The 21,173-nt window shown below is 40.2% G+C and overlaps 1 protein-coding gene across 2 annotated transcripts in view; it reads right to left on the reverse strand.

Moving 5' to 3' along the window:
- Positions 1–21,173, reverse strand: part of NDST4 (N-deacetylase and N-sulfotransferase 4) — a 167,189-nt gene that overhangs the window by 92,114 nt on the left and 53,902 nt on the right. For both annotated transcript variants that reach the window (XM_081959865.1, XM_081959864.1), the window contains exon 3: positions 2,648–2,735. In XM_081959865.1, the coding sequence (XP_081815991.1) occupies positions 2,648–2,735 (88 nt within the window). The remainder of the gene's footprint in view (positions 1–2,647; positions 2,736–21,173) is intronic.

Here is a 21,173-nt window from a genome sequence, read left to right on the forward strand (position 1 = left end):
ACCGGTCTTTCATATAAATACTTTCCTATGATAATATAAGATAAAGGAACGAGATTTCAGACATTTTAGCTGGTTGCCGGTAGAAAGGATTTTTAAAAGTTGAAGTTCATTTCAGCAGCTAATATATTTCCTTTGAGCTCTTTCCTTCTTTCATTACCTTAATCTGACAATGTGGATAGCAAAGAAATAATGTAGAGAACATCTATTATACTTTCATCTTACCGATATTAATGAAGTACAGAACTAAAGCTACTGAAAAATAATTTAGAAACGAAGACCTAATTCAGCCCTCTCTTATTCCTGAAAAAGCACCATATAACTAGGAAGTTATATTATATATTGCCAACCACACAGAGGTTAATCACACAGAGGGGAACTCAAGGCAATGCTCAAAGGCATTTTCTGTTGATTAATTCACATGCTGCCAGGATTCTTTTTGAAGATTAGTAGCCAGCCTTCTTCATATCCTGAAGAAGCAATGCATATTTCTTAGTGAGTCCAAATTATGACAAAAGGAGCAATAAGGCGCTATTGCTTCTTGCATCTTCATTTGGTTATTTGCCACTGAGAGGTTTAGGCGTGGGTTTTTGTGTATGTTTCTCTCTGTCTGTGTTTTAATATAAGTTTATTGTCTCACATATGCTCTCCTAAAAATAAAATTTAGTTGGCTTTCAAACAGGCAATAATTCAAGGTAAAGACCGTTCCGATAACAATCTATAAATTAATCATGGAGGAAAGTAGAGTTACCTTATATTTTCAAATGTTTCTGCATTATGTAGCTCCCACAGGTTGAGTGCAAATAAAATTTAGCATGCTACCATAATTTCCCAAAGGCTATAATACTCCATGAAGTAATGCAATGTCATAAATGCTACTATACTAGCTTTTCTTGGTAGCTCATGATATGAAAGCAGTTATGGCTTCATATTATCACCACATGACTAATTGGGTTTTGGCTACACGGCAAACTTTAAGCATGCTCTAACACTATTCCATTTCTATCTAAATAATAGCAACACCAGTTGGTGATCATTTCATACGTGCATTGTTCAATAAGGCTGAGCACTGAACTCCTTCTACTATCTACTGCAAGGGTGTCAAACTCGCGTCGTCATGGCGTCATCAAATGACGTATCAGGACTTTTTCTCCCTTTGCTAAAACGGGCAGAGGCGGGGCCAACACCTGACTCCTCTGGCCCGCAGGCCATGAGTTTGACACCCCTAGTCTACTGTAATGCATTCTTATTTCTTCAACTTAAACCACGCAGAAAATGCAAAATATTTGTACAGTAATGCCAAATCCTAACTAATATTTTCTATTAATTTTTGAACGGTAAGTAGGTCAATAATGAAGTTGAGGTGGTGAAGAGCAGACTGGATTTATGGAAACTGCACTGACCGCTGTGAAGCCTTTAATCTTTGCTTACTTTTAAAGCTGCCTCTTAATGAAGAAATATAGTTGAGAAACGGACAGCAAATGAATAAAGTTTAAACAGGCATTAAAAAAAAAAACTGGAGGCAGAGTGACGAAATACACAAAATGAGCCTGGAAGCAGGTAAAACTAATCTGCAGAATCAGCAAGTGGGGGCAGAATCAGTTAATTACTTAGGAGTCAAAATGTGAAGTAATCCTCTTTTCATTTAATTTAAATTCCTTTTAAATCACATCTTTTCTCCTTCAGACCATACAAATCCTTCCAGGATGCCTCCTTGCTTACGTGACAGTATTTTGGTAAGACTAATTTGTATCCATGTGAAATCACAGCAGGGTTTTTATCATGCAAATAAGACTCTTGCTTGAAAGGTGAGAACTTCAGATGTCTATATTTTATATTTTATTCTATATTACAGAATGAAAAAAAGCCATTTATGGCACCTATTATGCTTTGTGTTATCTTAATATAAATACCTGATGGTCCTATTTGCTCTTTCTAATCCTTCTGTTAACATTATACAGGGGTGTCCAAACTTGGCAACTTTAAGACTTGTGGACTTCAACTCCTAGAATTCCCCAGCCAGCTCTGCTGGCTGGGGAATTCTGGGAGTTGAAGTCACAAGTCTTAAAGTTGCCAAGTTTGGACACCCCTGGTTTAAGACAATGGCCAGACTATTTTTCTATGTAATTTTAGCATGCTTTTGAAATAAACCTACAAATTCCATACATTGTGTTGGAGAGGTGAAATGCTCAAAATTGAAATATGCATATTAAAAAAAGAATTATATATTTCAAAGACATTGATAAAACATATATCAATTTAATAAGATATAGATTCATAGTGAATTTTCATGTGATAACTGTGTAGAATTTATATTTATCAAAGTTGTTAAATTTTTAAATTTAAAACTAAGTAGAGATAGTTTTGCAATTTTTAAATATTTTTCTTCTACTTGTCTAAAGAAATATTATTTCAAAACAAATATTTAGGAGTTCAAAGTAGTAGAATTGATTAATTATAAACCAGAGTTAATATTTATGAAGTTTTGTAGTAACTGATTTTTAAAACAGAGTTTGTTTAGAACAGGAAATTCTTGTATTTTAACTTTTTAAAAATTGTAGTTTTAATATTAAGGTATTTGCAATATCACGAAAAATGTCTCTAATATTTTTCATAGGCTTTTAATTGCTATTATGTGGTTTCTGCTTACCTGTATGGTAAAACTTTCCTGAAAATCCAAGGTTGAAGGTAAAATTTGCAACCCGGGTGCGTAGTAGTACTTGAGTCTCCAGTAAAGCCTGAAAAAACATACACAGGAAAAAAAAGAAACTTTAGATTTTAAAAAATCAAGTATAAAAGATTAAAAGAAAAACCTAACACAAGTTTTTTTTTGTCAGTAAAACTCACAATTGTCCGAGATGTAAGATTAATGTCAAAGAATGCTATCACAATAGCCTATGTGGCAGTGACGTGCGGTGAGGTTTATGACTGGTGAGGCTGGTGACGTCATCAAACCGCGTGGTTGCTCCGATCGCACGGGCGCAGCCCAAATGGAGAAGTTTCTCTTCTCAGAAATGTCAGAAAGGGACAGACAGGCTGCCGCAGCTCCACTAAGAAGACATTTCTGAGAAGAGAAACTTCTCCTTTCTCCTCCTCCCCCCCCCCCTTCTAGCACTGATGATGTTACCTAGGCATTTTTTGCATCCGGCGAGCCCGGGATCCTTGCAAGGGGAATGGGACCACGTGTGCAGGCGGCTCCTCAGCAGTGCACAGCCTCAGATTAGCACAGCCGCGATCCCCTTCCCCTGCACATGTGGTCCCATTCCCCTTGCAAGGATCCCGGGCTCGCCCGATGCAAAAAATGGCGAGATCGGCACACTTGGGGCTGCTGCTGAGGTGTCCAGGGAGGCTAAACCAAGCCGTGCGCCTCTCCCAGCCACTTTCACGGCTTCCCGGAGTAATTTTTTTTTATTTTCATGATGAGAGCGGTGAGGCTCTGCCTCCCCTGCCTCCCCTGACTGCACGTGACTGCTATGTGCTACTATCTTTATAACCTGGCAATACATTTCTGTGTTTTTTTTATAGTGAAGACTTAATTCTTAAGTCAACAGTGGACGAGTGATCTGGGAATAGGGGATTTAGTCATCACGCCCCTGTCATGGTCAGACCACTCATCCCTCCGGCTGGACTTCCCTGGCGCTATCCCCCACCGCGAGGAGGCGGAACCAGACTCTATAAACTGGTACCGCCCCAGGCGCCTGATGGAATCTGATAGATTCCAGACGGAGCTTGGGCCAATTCCTGTAGCCTTGTCCCGCTCCCGCTCCGAGGACCTAGTGACTGCCTGGAATAGGGCGACGACTGGGGCCTTGGACCGGGTTGCGCCTTTGCGACCTCTCCTGCGGCATCGACCCACCCGGGCTCCTTGGTTCACTGAGGAGCTTAGGGTGATGAAGCGCCACAGGAGACGTCTAGAGAGCAGGTGGAGGTCCTCACGCTCCGAATCTGACCGAACACAGGTAAGAGCCTATTTGCGGACTTACCTTGTGGCAATAAGAGCGGCCAAACGTAGGCATTGTGCTGCTCTTATTGCGTCCGTGGATAACCGCCCTGCCGCCCTGTTTAGGGTGACTCGCTCCCTTTTATCGCAGAGGGCGCGGGAGACACCCTTACAGGGTAGAGCAGAGGAGTTTGGGGATTATCTTCAGGACAAAATCGATCAGATCCGGAGCGGGTGGACCTCCGTCAGTGGACCAGACGAGCCGCCAACAGCGAGTCTTGAGAGACCATTCTGGGAGGAGTTTGACTCTGTTGCCCCCGAGGATTTGGACAGGTTGCGTGGACGGCTGCGACCCACCACTTGTTTAACGGACCCGTGCCCCTCCTGGCTGGTACTGGCAGCCTGGGAGGTGACACGAGGCTGGCTCCTGGGCCTGGTGAGCGCATCACTGGGTGAGGGATACTTACCAACCGCCTTGAAAGAGGCGGTGGTGAGACCCTTGCTCAAGAGGCCTTCGCTCGACCCAATGGAGCTAGCTAACTATCGTCCAGTCTCCAACCTCCCCTTCGTGGCGAAGGTTGTTGAGAATGTGGTGGCGCAGCAGTTCCCGCGACACCTAGACGAATCCGACTATCTAGACCCACGCCAGTCCGGCTTCCGACCCGGGCACAGCACCGAGACAGCCTTGGTCGCGTTGGTCGATGATCTCTGGAGGGCCAGAGATAGGGGTTGCTCCTCTATCCTGGTCCTATTAGACCTCTCGGCGGCTTTTGATACCATCGACCATGGTATCCTATTGCGCCGGTTGGAGGGGATGGGAGTCGGAGGCACCGTTTTGCGGTGGTTCGGCTCCTACCTCTCCGACCGGAAGCAATGTGTGTTGACAGGGGGACAGAGGTCGTCCCTGAGGCCACTCACTTGTGGGGTGCCACAGGGGTCGGTCCTCTCGCCTCTCCTGTTCAACGCATATGTGAAGCCGCTGGGTGAGATCATCCGTGGTTTTGGGGTTGAGTACCATCTCTACGCTGATGATACTCAGCTGTATATTTCAACCCCAAACCACCCCAACGAGGCTGTCGAAGTGATGTCCCGGTGTTTGGAAGCCGTCGGGGTCTGGATGGGGGACAACAGACTCAGACTCAACCCCTCCAAGACCGAGTGGCTGTGGTTGCCGGCACCTCGGTTCAGCCAGCTGACTCCATCGCTGGCCATAGGGGGCGAACAGTTGCCCCCTGTGGAGCGGGCGCGCAATTTGGGTGTCCTCCTTGATGCCCGGCTGTCAATGGAGGACCATGTGGCAGCCGTGGCAAGGGGGGCATTCCACCAGGTTCGCCTGGTGCACCAATTGCGCCCCCTACTGGACCGGAGTGCCCTGCGCACGGTCACTCATGCGCTGGTGACGTCTCGCCTGGACTACTGCAATGCCCTCTACATGGGGCTTCCCTTGGGACGCATCCGGAGACTGCAGCTAGTTCAGAACGCAGCCGCGCGGGTTATTATGGGAAGTACCCGTTACTCCCACGTAACACCTCTCCTGCGCGAGCTGCACTGGCTACCTGTGGCCTTTCGGGTGCGTTTCAAGGTATTGATCACCATCTTTAAAGCGATCCATGGCAGAGGACCTAGTTATCTGCAGGATCGCATCCTACCACACACGTCCCTGCGACCTATCCGCTCACACAGGGAGGGGCTCCTCCTGGTGCCGTCTGCTAGGCAATGCCAGCGGGCGACACCTAGGAGTAGATCCTTCTCTGTGATGGGCCCAACCCTCTGGAATGACCTCCCCCCAGACATTCGAACTACCACCGACCTCCGTTCCTTCCGGCAAAAGTTAAAGACTCACCTATTTCAATCAGCTGGCCTGGCACTTTCTTAGTTTTACCTCCCGGGATTCATTTATTTTAATTGGGTTTGGGGTTTTAATAGGCTTTTAACGTATTATATTTATTATTCTATTACAGTCTCACAACCTCCTTCACCTACGTATTTAATTATTTAACTGTTTATGTATGTATTTTACAACGTATTTTAGTGACTGTACACCGCCCCGAGTCCTCTTCGGGAGAGGGGGCGGTCTATAAGTGTGAATAATAAATAATAAATTAATTAATTACATTCACTATTAAAGTATTTAAAATTATAAATATAAATAAATAGTGTGAATGCTCCAACACTGGAAGTTTTAAGAAGATGTTGGATAACCATTTGTCTGAAGTGGTGTAAGGTTTCCTGTCTAAGCAGGGGCTTGGACTAAAAGACTTTCAAAGTCCCTTCCAACTCTGTTATTATATTATACAATATATAAATATAGTTTAGTTACAAAACTCTAATCATTGCAGATATGATAAAAACTGTCAAAATTCATCACCTGTACACTGAGTAGTAGCCATCTCCCCATATATGACGGATATAATATCAATTCATAGAAAGGCATCTTTATATATTATTCCACAAGCCCTTATATACAGCTCCTAATAGATTGGACTCCACATAAGCTGAGAATTTGATGATAAGCACAAGGAATCCATCAAGATGTTTACTCAACAACCTGAATTTAGACCAATCGAAACAACGGGCATTCTTTTGGACCATTAGTGTATATGTAAACAATCTAAACCTACTAACTCCTACACATATTTATATCTAGGTTTCACTCCAAATTTACCAATAAATCTATTGTCTGTAATGAATCCCATGATATAATTCCATATGTTTAAATGCAATCAGAATTTAAGGATTTGCAACTGGATTCTTTCCTGCTGTAATACACATCATTAATGAAAAACAGCAAGAACCAGACCAAAATAGTAACTACCGTATGTTAAATATTAGACAAGAGGATACGATACTTTAGTAGCATGCACAATTATTTAATTTTTTTCCACAAATAATTCAGATGAACTGAAACAAATGCAAAGAAATTCAGTGTGGATGATCGGGAGATTGAAACCTAAATTTGATTGATTAAATAAATCAACCTTGATTGATTGATTAAATAAATCAACCTTGATTGATTGATTAAATAAATCAACCTTAATTGATTGATTAAATAAATCAACCTTGATTGATTGATTAAATAAATCAACCTTGATTGATTGATTAATAAATCAACCTTGATTGATTGATTAAATAAATCAACTTTGATTGATTAAATGAATCAACTTTGATTAAATGAATCAACTTTGATTAAATAAATCAACTAAGGAGAAATTTCCTAAGGAGAAATTTCCTGACAATTAGAACAATTACTAGTGGAACAACTTATTTACAGAAGTTGTGAATGCTCCAACACTAGAAGTTTTTAAGAAGAGATTGGACAACCATTTGTCTGAAATGGTGTAGGATTTCCTGCCTAAGCAGGGTGTTGGACTAGAAGACCTCCAAGGTCCCTTCCAACTCAGTTGTTCTGTTCCGTTCTAATATGTCACAACACAGTATGTTGTACTACCTTTCAGGTGTGCAAAATCTGTTATCAATTCATAATGGAAAATTTAAAGTCAAGTGACCAGTACAAAGCTGGTCAGAGAGGCACTACAGTAGTGCTGCCCTCCTGTCTTTTCTGCCTTCATCAGCCAGGACAAAAATATATGTCAATTGAGGAGGAGCCAATGTCGCGACGAGACAATGTGCGATCTCGACAGTCCGAGACCGCTGTTGATACTTTTACCGCTGCACGGTTCATATGGACCTAAACTGTCCCGAAGAGACGGTGAACAGGGAGACAAATCCTTGCTGGTCTCAGGGACATTACAAAGTCCCTGGTTGACCCAAGGGAAGTTCTCCAAGCAGGCGGTAAACAGACAGCCCCAGGCTGACAAAGTTGGAGACGGCTCCGGAAAGAAGGCAGTGAAAGTGAGTCCATCTGGTGAGACAATGATTGCCCAAAGAAACTTTTTTTAAAGATAAATTAGTCATTTAAGCTAAAGAATAAAGTGGCGAAATGTATCTTTACTGGACTGCCTTAGAAAGTTTTTTTTCTTTTTCTTTGTAACAATGTTTTGTGGATTGGAGTGATTGTAATGCTTCCTGTTTCTCCTCTTAAGTGAATGAATTGATTTTTTTTTCTTCTATTCTTTGCTACCTTATTTTTTGGCTGAACTAAAACCTTTTTTTATTCTACCAATCCTCCCTACTACTGCTTATTAAACTTTATTAAAGACATTTAAAGAGCTTTGTTTTCCATAAGCTTGAAATAAATAGGAGAAAATCGAATCTGTCACTTGGAAGCCAGAACTTGTTTTTTCTTCTTTGAAACAATGTATCCCTTGTTCTCTCTCCTTTGATTTTACTGACTCTGTAACTGGAGGCTTTGCAGCTTACTTTTGGAGACTGATAAGGAGTCAAAGACACGGACTGTTTTGGCAGGTGCTTTTGTGAAACATCTTGGCAAGGGGGGGAAAAGAAAAGAAGAAGATAGAACCCTTCTCTTTTTAAAAAATTAAAAGAACTTGTGCTTAAGTCATTTCAAAATAAAGGTACTTATATATTTATTTATTTATTTATTTATTTATTTAAACTTATTAGTCGCCCCCTCTCCCCACAGGGACTCGGGGTGACGTACACAAGCAACAAACAGCACAGTGTCGTACAGAGGAGGTAAAAAATAAATAAATAATTACAATACTGAAAAAGGTTAAAACCCCAATAACATTGATAGTTTAAAAACTAAAATTAACAATTAAATATGACCTAGGGGTGGAAAAGTTGTCGAGTTATGCCAGGCCGGCTAGCCGAAACAGGTGGGTCTTCAGTTTACTGCGGAAGGAGCGGAGATCGGTTGTTGTTCTGATGTCTGGGGGGAGGTCGTTCCAAAGGGTAGGGGCCGCCACAGAGAAGGACCTACTCCTGGGCACAGCCCTCTGACAATCTCTAGAGGACGGCACCCGGAGGAGACCCTCTCTGTGTGAGCGAATGGGCCACAGGGATGTATGGGGCAGGACACGATCCCGCAGGTAACTAGGCCCTATGCCATAGAGCGCTTTGAAGATGGTAACTAACACCTTGAAGCGCACCTGGTAGGCCACAGGAAGCCAGTGCAGCTCGCGCAGGAGCGGTGTTATATGGGAGAACCTCGATCTCCCCATAATTACCCACGCGGCTGCATTCTGGACCAACTGCAGCCTCCGGGTGCACCTCAAGGGGAGCCCCATGTAGAGAGCATTACAGTAGTCCAGGCGAGACGTCACCAGCGCATGAGTGACTGTGTGCAAGGCCTCCCGGTCCAAAAGGGGTCGCAATTGGCGCACCAGGCGAACCTGGTGGAACGCCCCCCTCGCCACGGCTGCCACATGATCTTCCATAGCTAGCCGGGCATCAAGGAGGACGCCCAAATTGCGTGTCCGTTCCACCGGGGCTAATTGTTCATCCCCGATGGCCAGCGATGGAATGTGCTGGTTGTACCGGGGTGCCGGAAGCCACAGCCACTCTGTCTTGGAGGGGTTGAGCCTGAGCCTTTTGTCACCCATCCAGACCCGTACGGCTTCCAGACAACGGGACATCACTTCAACAGCCTTGTTGGGGTGGTTTGGGGTGGAAATATACAGCTGAGTGTCATCAGCGTACAGGTGATATCTCACCCCAAAACCACGGATGATCTCACCCAGCGGTTTCATATATGTGTTGAACAGGAGAGGCAAGAGAATCGACCCCTGTGGGACCCCACAAGTAAGGGGCCTCGGGGTCGACCTCTGCTCCCCTGTCAACACACATTGCGTCCGGCCAGAGAGGTAGGAGCAGAACCACTGCAATACGGTGCCCCCGCTCCCCAACCCCTCCAGACGGCGCAATAGGATACCATGGTCGATGGTATCGAAAGCCGCCGAGAGGTCTAATAGGACAAGGATGGAGGAACAACCCCCATCCTTTGCCCTCCAGAGATCATCCACCAACGCGACCAAGGCCGTCTCCGTGCTGTGACCGGGCCGGAAGCCGGACTGGCGCGGGTCTAGATAATCATCTTCCTCCAGGTGGCGCGGGAACTGCTGAGCCACCACACTCTCAACAACCTTCGCTAAAAAAGGAAGGTTGGAGACCGGACGATAATTTGCTAGCTCCATTGGGTCCAGAGAAGGCTTCTTGAGCAGGGGTCTCACCACCGCCTCTTTCAAGGCGGTTGGTAAAAGGCCCTCACCCAATGAAGCGTTCACCAGTCCCAGTAGCCAGCCTCGTGAACCCTCCCAGGAAGCCAGTACCAACCAGGAGGGACACGGGTCCAGTAAACATGTGGGGGTTGATGTAGACTTACATTGTAAAAACCTATAACAAGGACCATCTATTTATGATATAATGAAATTGCTTTTTTAAAAAAATATAAAAGAGTGGCAGTGGATTTTAAATTCCTTTTTTCTTCTTTCTCCTCTTTTTTCTTTTTTTCTTCTTGGAAATATGTATCAATATGCAGATGAGGAAACCTTAAGTTTTCAAGATTTTTGGTTGGAATTCGAAACATATTGGAAGGATTTGGGAGATTTGAGAAGAAGTTGGATAGACTATTGTCTTGTACAGCAAAAGATGAAGGGGTTGGAGCCCCAAAAATAAAGAAGAGAATGAAGATATAGAAGACAAAGATAAGATAACAGATGAATTTACTAATGGAGCACTCATGAGTGAAAGTGGAAAGAAGGGAATATGGAAAAGTGAATTTGATAATCTGGAGCTCTATCCCTCGTGTCAAGATATGGAATTGATGATGGAATTAAGAAGAGAAACAGTTCCAGAAATACATCTGATAATCAAAGATATGCTAATTTCAATACCAGTTCAAGGGCAACGAGACTACCTGAGAGATCTTTTAAACAAAAAAGTGCAGAGAGAAGTTTTTAAAAACCTTATAAAGAAGTTAATAAGAGAATTGACACAACAACTGGCAAAAGAGATAAGACTGTTCTGTTATTGGAAAGATACAGGTTGATAATGAATGTTGATAATAAAAAACTTAGTTAATTTTTGGTGATTAATAAGTAGGACTTTGTAGATGCTTTTAGATTATTTCTTTAAATATTTACTCATTAACAAATAATTCACTACGATAATAATAACGAAATAATAATTTTAACTAGTAAAAGCAACTTGGATATAAACTACAAATTGGGACCTGGGAAAAAGATTTATTAATTTTACTAACAAATTTTTGTTTAGATTTTGTTATAAAGGTGTAATCGTTATTGGGTACTTATAAACCTAATTAACAAATTTTTGTTTAGATTTTGTTATAAAGATGTAATCTTTCTTGGGTCTGATGAGAGGAGATGTGATATAAATAGTAAATAATTTTTAGTTAATTACTATACTAATAAGGAAATGTTAATGGATAATGTTTAACGATTTCTATATGTGTTGGCATTGGTAAAAGCAATTAGATATAGGCCTTAAATAGTGAGTTGGGGGAAAAGGGGGGGATGTTTAGATTTCTTATTAATTGATTTTTTTTCAGAATATGTTGTAAAAGGGTAACTATTGGAGGTTTATTGGAATAGTTAATAAATGCCAGTAGGTGGTTGTGTCTTTAAATACAAATGATTCCAGATAAAAGCACGTTTAAATAATTATAGTTAAATGAGAATGGTGATTCATTGATAGTAGAATACATAAAGATTTTTGATTTAAAATGTACAATTCAAGATGAAGGAAGTATAAACAATGATTGTGGTAGTAATGCACGAAATCTATTTGTAACCAATCGACATGCTTTCTACAAGATGTTATGAATGATGATTCTTTTCTTGTGTTTTTGTTTAATTAAAGCAATAAAGAAATTTGGAAAAAAAAAATCTATAAATCATGGTGCCAGAGCAGAAACTATGAATCTAGCTGTAGGACTCACCCGATTACAAGGGGATTTCAAATGTGGTCATACCCCCTTCTGCATATGTAAGACAATGTAAGATATGTAAGACAAATCTGATTACTGTACCTTGAAACCTGATTATTTATTTATTTATTTAGATTTCTAGACCGCCCCCTCTCCCCGGAGGTAGGGAAAGTAAGTGAATACCACCCCTGATTGACATCCATAGTTCTGTGTGTACACTCATTTCACTATAGTATTATACCTGAACAGGTATAATACTATAGTGAAATGAGTGTACACACAGAACTATGGATGTCAATCAGGGGTGGTATTCACTTACTTTCCCTACCGGTTTGCAAATGTAAGCACATGTGTTCAACATGCGCTTGAAAACGTGCCTAAATAGGATGGCATAGAACCGGGATGGATGGCTGGGTCAGTGGCGATTTCCACTACCAGTTTGGGTGAGCATATTTTTTTTTTCTTTTATAAAGAAAGGAAAGAGAAAAAAAATCCTTTTGTGTAATTCAGATCTCATACTGATTCCAATTTTTTAAAAACTTTATTGAGGACTTTATAAGGGTGTTGGCCATAATGGGGTTTAGGAGAAGAGGCAAAACATGGAGAACACCTTGAAATGGGGATAAGTCCCACAGCCAGATTCATAGTTTCTGTTCCGGCACCATGATTGACGGATATTTTGGTCCTGGCTGATGAAGGCAGCAAAGGCAGGAAGGCAGAACCAGGAAGGAAAAACTTGAAGGAATCATCAAATAATTTTGCTGCACTAACTAAATTAGGACAGTAGCATCATGGATCAGAATAGAGGCAATAGAAGCAGAAATAGGCCTGCAATTAGGGCAAAGTACACTACTTCACTATTGCTTTTTGTTAATGCTAACCCAGCAGTTAACTACTAGTGCTAAAAAAAGATTTTTAAAAAAATAAATTTGCTTTTAAATGTCATATTGGTTTATTTTTTTATATGGCTTTGTTGGTATTTTATCGAAGTATTCTTTTAAAATAGAAGATTGATTTAAGAGTGATTTTTTTGTATATAGCTGTAGCCTTATTTGGGAGGAAAGGTGTTATGAAAATAAAATACCACAGCAGTGATAATAGTAATGGTAATAGTAATCACTTCCTGAAAGGAATTGGAGTGAATTCAATAAAATCAATATTATAACTTAACTTAGAAGTTGAAATAATGTTTATCTTATTTTTAATGATTTATGCATGGCTTTATGAACTTCCCTGAAAGTTCATTATGAAAATAATTATTGCAAAATATACCATTCTGACCACAGATATATTTCAACTCTGATAAATTAAATTAAACAGAATTAAACTATTACACAGAAATGTCTGCGTTCAAAACGTTGCAAGTAAAAAAAATGCCCAGTTGAGTTATTTATATTGTACAATACAATCAAATTAGCACTTTCGTTAAGAAAGTTTCTAAATTGGAGATTTCATATTCATTTTTATTGAATCGATATTATAGTTATTCCTTCATATAAACATATGCTTCAGCATCCATAGGATAAGACTTAGAAGATTTACATTCTGTTTTTACTCAACAGAGTTAGAATTTCAACAATATTGTTGTGGTTATTGAGTTGCCTTATCTTTATTCTTCATAATTGCTGCATCTATTAAGCAAGCATGGTATTTTTTTCCCACAATGTTCTTGTTAATTACAACTATTTGCATAATAAACTTTTTGGAGGCTAGTTCTCTAGGAACATTTCATGGCTAATAGGAAGCAATTTGCTTTCCTTTATTAAGTACATTAAAACTTCATGCCCCAGACATCACTGACTGCAAACATTTGATTCTGCTCAAATTTAATGCACCAAGGCATTTTGCTCTGCCATATTAGCCTTATTTATATGCTGTGTTCTGGATTGTTAGCTACTAATGAGTCTTCAGCTCTTATGGCTCTAAGGCCTGAGCACTAACCTAATTTTAATGAGATCATTATTTGCTGTCTCCAAATGGAAGACAACACATTTCCCTTTTAATTAAAGGTCAAAACACCTCTAGCTAGGGAGAGTGAAGAGGTTATAAAATCCTTTGAGAAATTCAAGGAACTCCCCCTCCCCCTTTATTTCTGTGCTAAATAGACACCGTTGACCATAATTACTTGTATAGCCTTAGGATGGATAATAATAATAATAATAATAATAATAATAATAATAATAATAATAATAATAATAATAATAATAATAATAATAATAATAATAATAATAATAATAATAATAATAATAATAATAATAATAATAATAATAATAATAATAATAAATATTTATTTCTTAGCCGCACCCTCTCCCGAAGGACTCGGGGCGGCGTACAACAAAACATAGGAAATAAATATACAGACAAACATACATATAACAAAACATATACCAAGACATATACAAAACATATACTAGGAGGAGGTGAATTGGTAGATAAAAACAAGTAAAAACACAATGTTTAAAAACCCCTAAGTAAATTGGATGCAATTAAAATATCCCAGATAAAAAACCCGTCAGGAGCGATAAAATTAGATCAGAGTAGAGCCAGGCCAGCAACTTGAAATAGGTGGGTCTTGAGCTTTACACGAAAGGAGCGGAGGTCAGAGGTATTCCTAATATCCGGGGGGAGGTCATTCCACAGGGCTGGGCCCGCCACAGAGAAGGCTCTACTCCTAGGCGCCGCCCCCCGGCACTGCCTGGTGGACGGCACCTGGAGGAGACCCTCTCTGTGCGAGCGGATTGGTCGCAGGGATGTATGGTGCAGAATACGATCCCGCAGGTAACTAGGTCCTGAGCCATGGAGCGCTTTGAAGATCATTATCAAAACCTTGAAATGCACCCGATAGACCACAGGAAGCCAGTGCAGCTCGCGCAGGAACGGTGTCACATGGGAGTACCTAGTACTCCCCATAATTACCCGCGCGGCTGCGTTCTGGACCAACTGTAGCCTCCGGGTGCATTTCAAGGGAAGCCCCATGTAGAGAGCGTTACAGTAGTCCAAGCGAGACGTCACCAGTGCATGAGTGACCGTGCGTAAGGCGTCCCGGTCCAGTAGGGGGCGCAATTGGCGCACCAGGTGAACCTGGTGGAACGCCCCCCTTGCCACGGCTGTCACATGGTCCTCCATGGACAGCCGGGCATCCAGGAGGACGCCCAAATTGCGCACCCGCTCCACGGGGGCGAGTTGAATGCCCCCGATGGCCAACGATGGAATTAATTGGCTGAACCGGGGAGCCGGTACCCACAGCCACTCCGTCTTGGAGGGGTTGAGTTTGAGTCGGTTGTCATCCATCCAGACCCGTACGGCTTCCACACACCGGGACATCACCGGGACATCACTCTAAATATGAGCTAAGTGGGAATAACTCTAAATTCTACTATTAATCTCAAGATAGGGTAAAAAGCAAACATCAACCAAAGTAATTAAAGAAGCTTTACTCCTAAGCTAAAAGTCTGTGTGGATCAATGTCCCAGTTAAAGAAGGATCCCCTTGTTTACATTTTAAATTCCAGTTTAATTTAGCTAAAACTCATATTTCTTATCAGGAAAAATATAATCAATAACTGTATTAGTGCCAGTGATATTCATAGCTATGATTAAATGAACATTCTTTTCTCCTTATGCTTGTACACTAATATGCATATATTAACACATGGACAGTTCTGGATCACAGTTATTATGATAGCCCTATTAAACAGAAGGTTTTGTGATCTTCACATATTTAGCAACAAATATATTGAAAAAGTTATTTAAAAAGTTGGCAAGCAAGCAGAGACAAGCATCACTGGTCATGTCGGACTAGGTGAGGGAAACAATGTAGGTAATTGCTTGCAGAGGTGGTTCCTATCGGTTCGGATCAGTTCAGCCGAGTAGGTAGTAACTTGGCCGGCCACGCCCCTGAACCGGTTCTATCGCTGGCGGTGCCATTTTGATTTTCGGTTCTGCGCATGCGCAGAACAATTTTCATATGCAGAAATGTAATTTCCCCCCTTTTCTAATGTTGCGTGCATGCATAGACCTTTTTAGGTGCAAATGTGCACACATGTGGAGTTTCCAGAATTTTTTGCACGCTGAACCAGCAGTAATGTCAGCACCAACCCACCCCTGATTGCTTGGTACAATTTTGCCAAGAAAACTAATTTAGAATCATGAATATATCCAAAAGGATAAGTACCACTTGCACACTTTGACCTCACCAAATGGACTTCACCGAAATCAGATTGAAAGTGCACTACGCGGTCATTGATGAACCAGTTCAGTCCTTACTGTTAAGACATATCCAATGATTGCAGTTCAGATCACGAATTGTTGGTGGCAAAGATTAAAGTCAAATTATGCATTGTCAAAAAGTCAATGCCTCCAAATAAGTTTGATGCCACCAAAATCCCTCCTACATATACAATAGAGGTGAAAAATAGGTTTGAATAACTGGGCATTGCTGAGAAGATGCCTGATGAACTGTGGCAGGAAATTCAATGAGCGATGGTAAACAGCTTGAAGCGGACTACATGAAGGGTCACACGGGAATGAATTTATGCAAGTCAGAAAGCGCCGGGCACCATTTATTGCTTGTAAAGGCATCATTAGAAACAAGCAAGGGAAATTACTGTGTGACCAACAAGGCATCAAGGACAGATGGTGAGAATATACAGAACAGCTGTATGTAGATAGCAAAGGGACCCAACCTCAGGATGATGAGAAAAGAGACGTAGAAATGGAACTGGTCATCCTTGAGGAAGAGATCATCTGGGCAAAGAACCAACTGCCAAACAAGAAGATTCCGGGTGCTGACACTATCCCGTACTATCCAGAATCATTAGAGACCTGAAATAGAAATAGAACCAGCCATTCTTGATAAAGTGATCATATGGGTGATGACCCAACTGCCAAACAGCAAGACTCCAGGTGTTGACACCACCCCTGCAGAATTACAGAAACCTGTATTACTCACAATCATTAGAGATATGTGCCAGAAAATTTAGGAAACTAACATGTAGTCACAGGATTGGAATTGCTAAGTGTTCATTCTATTGCAAAAAAAAAGGCTGACTCTAAAATTGTTCCAATTTATTTCACAATTGCTCACATCAGCACGACTCTGCTTAAAATTATGCAACAACTAGCACCAGCCACTGAAATGGAATTGCCAGATGTCCAAGCTGATTTCCAACCATATTGGAAATCTGTGCTGGATCATGGAAAAATATCATGAATATCAAAACATCATTTACATTTGCTTAATTGACTACAAGAAGCCTTTGATTTTGTAGATCATGAGAAGCTATGGAGAGCTCTACAAAACCTGGGGGTAACAAGCACATCTGTCAAGTTGGTGCAATTACTATGAGAAGAAGAAGCCATTATGCAAACACCATATGGACACACTGATTGATTTAAGATAGAGAAAAGAGTATGACAAGGTGCATTCTCCCCCACCCTTTTTATTCAACCTGTATGTCAAAATGATCACGAGGAAGCTAGATCTTGAATAATCAGAAATCAGAGTAAAGATTGGAGGAAGAAACATCAACAATCTTTGATATGCTGACAATATAAGTCTCCTCTCAGAAACCAAAGAAGACCTGGAACATCTGATCAAGAAAATCAAAGAAGAAAGTGAGAATTTTGGTCTCTTCCTGAACATCAATAAGATCAAGCATCTCCCACCCACGAGAATCTCCCACCCACGAGAATAGCCAAAATGTTTAGAAATTTAGCGCCAAATTGTTGGAAATGTGATCATGAATCAGGCACATACTACCATATGTGGTGGTCGTGCCAAAAAGAAAAGAATATTGACGGAAAATTCAAAGGTGGCTGATAGAGATGACTGAAGAGGAAATAGAATTTATACCAGAACAATATGTTTTGGGAATCATAAACAATAAATATAACAATTTACTTAACAATACATATCATTACGGCAGCAAGAATAGTCTTTACCCAAAACTGGAAAAACAGGGAAATTCTACAAGAAGAGGAAGTAATTAGGAAAATTCTGACTTGTGCTAAAATGGATAAATTGACATGGGAATTGAAGAATAAAGATGAATCAGAATATTATAAGATCTGGGACAAATTTTATCGATGGTTGGAACAAAAAAGGAAAGACACAAAATAAGCAATGACTAAGATTTATAGAATGGAGATTAGAATTACGTATGAAACTATAACAGTGAAAATGTATAAGATAAAAACAAAGCAACATGGTTGGAATTACGATATTTTTATATTTGTAAATTCTGAATAGACCAAATATAAATAAGCATGGTGGTTATAATGTATAACTTTATATCTTAGTATGTATGGCAAAGGCTTTGCCAGGAAGGTTACACTGTGTCCAGTGTTTTAATTTGTGTTCAATAAAAAACTTTATATAAAAAAAGACCAAGCTAATTGTTAGATACAAGAAACATTGGTAATGGTTTACACCAAGGTCCTCTGTTCCAGCGGGAACAGAGATTCAATCTGATTGGTCGAAGAGTCTGACAGCTCCCTATAAAAGGGCTGCTGTCAGACTGAACCTTCGCTGGATTGTACATAGTTGACTTGTGCTATTAAAGAGCTGTTTGTTACTCTGAAGCCTGAAGCCACCGATTTATGCCCTGGATGTGAGGGATCTGTAGTTATTTTCTCAAGATTAAAAAAAAAGAGTGATTTTAATTAAAATATAAAGAAAAGTGTTAAGTTATTGAAAATATTTTAACTTGTCTTGATGAAGGTGGATGATTTCCCCCCTATTTTTGGTTTCTTTATAGGTATGTATGTACGTATGCATATGTATATGTACGTGTGTGTGTGTGTGTGAGTGTGTGTGTGTGTGTGTGTGTGTGTGTGTGTGTGTTGTATTTGTGCTGATAAATAAATAAAGGGAGACTAGGTGCTTAACTCAGGATTCCATTTATTTATTTATCAGCACAAATACAACACAAATATAAAAAGACAACATTAAAAATAAAAATATGGGTTTCTGCCTGGATGGTTTTCTGTGATGAGCCGAAGGACAGAAAGAGGGAGTAGTGAGCTCCCTCCCATATTTGGGCATACCAGGGGTTGTAACACAAATACATATATACATACATACATACATACATGCGTGCGTGCGTGTGTGTGTGTGTGTGTGTGTGTGTATTCCTCCCCGACTCTTTTTTCTTGTGTATATTCTCCTTAGCTTGTATTAATTTTTTATCTTTATAATTTAAAACTTTAATAAAATTAATTTTTTTAAAAAAAATATTAGTTAAATTAAATAACAGTTTAAAAAATGAACCAAAGAAAGTGTACTGAGCAAAGATACCACTCATAGTATTATCAAAATCATAATGCTTAAATATATCCAAAGTCAAATACTATCTCTTTAAAAAAAAAAAAGAAATAATTTTAAATCCATAGTTTTAAACATGCTAACAGAGTTTAATTCAAAATTTGACAGTGAGAAAAAAATCCTAATATAACATTTAACTTCATGGTAAAATTCCATGTATCATGTAAATGTTAATATGCATGGGAAAACTATTAAAATATTTATGCATAAGACAAAAAAGATATTATGAAACCATCAACTGTATGAAATAGCAATAATATAAAACTTAGTAGATAAAAACACAGCACACTAAAATTAGGAATAAAAAAAAATCTCCAGATTCAGCATTCTGAAGATACAAGCATAGTAAAATGCTTATTCACCACTCTTAGCCTCATTTTCACAGATTCAAGCAGTTATCTGGTTACAGACACCTAAGTCTAAAATCATTTAGGCATTAAAGAGTATCTAAAGCAGGGTTGTCAAACTGGTGGCTTGTGGGCCAGATGTGACACAAGCAGGCTACACCCACCCCCGCGCCGCAAAGGCAAGAACATCACCATATGTCGCAATACATCAAGTTTGACAGCCATGATCTAAAAGTTGACTCATGGTAACTGAACCAATCTTTGTTAATCTGAGACATAGCTTATCCAATCAACTTCATCAGTAGGAGCAAAATTAGTTAGCAAGAAGGTCAGAGGATCATTGGAATATACCAATTCTTCCTCCCCAAAATGTGTGACAATATGTCAATGAAGATTCAGTCTTCCAGGCCAATGTATCAGATTAACAAAGATTGGTCCAGTTGCTGTGATTCAACCTTTAGACACCTTTGGCCTGAATGATTGAGTATTATTATTATTTAAATGTTTATTGTGCCCATCTCCCATAGAAGGTGATTCTGATTGGCTACCTCTTTGAACATGCATGCTTTTAAATGGACATTAAAAATACTTTCCTTGAACTTTACAAAACACAGTTTAGTATGTTCAGAGTTTATTTGAAAAATGAAAGAATGGTTTAGCCCGAGTGAAAAATACCACTTTTAAAAAAGTAATGTTTAACTTTATTAGTACTGGAACCTATTTTTACGGCCCACTTATGATCCATTAAAATATTCTATGTCTTGTGTGAGACACAAAATACTGCAAATGGATCCAGTTGTTGGATGCAAAGTTTTTGTTTTTGTTTTAAATATTGTATAAAGATTAATGGTGGAACCTGGAATTAGTCTTCAGGGAGTTGTTAAACCATAGAATATTCCTTTTCCTATAACTAGGCTAAGTGCTTTTTATCCTCTACATATTTTTTTTTTTCAGTGAAGCATGCATTTTCGGAATTATTTCCTTACACTGGCATAATATGTGATACTGTCTAATATAACTGACAGGAACTCTAAGTACTATCTAAAAATCCCCACATCAGCCAGTCTTCCAAAATGTTGGGTCAAATAGTTTTAAGTCACCTACACAGCAATTTTTAAATTCAGAGACTGTGTCAACTTTCTAAAAGGATAATATGAGGGCATGCCCACTAAAATCATTTACTTCTTTCAGTTGATAAAATAAAAAATGTAAATGTAAATCTTAATAAGATATTTACAGTAACTATAGTTTGTGTTCTTCATGTTTCAATCCTATATAACAGCGATGGCGAACCTTTTTTGGCTCGCGTGCCATAAGGGGGTTCGTGCGCCGATGTGCCACACCCACAATGCAACACGCAATCCCCCAGTGTGCATGCGTGCATGAGAGGTGCTCCCCTACTTTTTGCATGCTTTTTTCACCCTCCCCAGGCTCCAGAGGCTTTATAGGAGCCTGGGGAAGGTGAGAACAGCCTCCCCTGCCCCTCCGGAGGCCCTCCAGAGGCTTCAGGGGCCTTCAGGAGGCTTCCCTGAAGCCTCCGGAGGACTAAAAAGGACCCTACAAACAAACTGGAAGTCACTTCCGGTTTGCTCTTAGGGTTGGTTTAAGATCTCCGGAGGGCTTAAACCGACCCTATGAGCAAACTGGAAGTCCGTTCCCGAACTTCCAGTTTGCCAATAGGGCCGTTTTTTGTGCTCAGGAGGCTGTCTGGGGGGGGGCTCTTTTCACCCTCCCCAGGCTCCTATAAAGCCTCTGG

The sequence above is a fragment of the Natrix helvetica genome (assembly GCF_964273705.1).
Source record: "Natrix helvetica genome assembly, chromosome: 7".
NCBI classification, from domain to species: Eukaryota; Metazoa; Chordata; class Lepidosauria; order Squamata; family Natricidae; genus Natrix; species Natrix helvetica.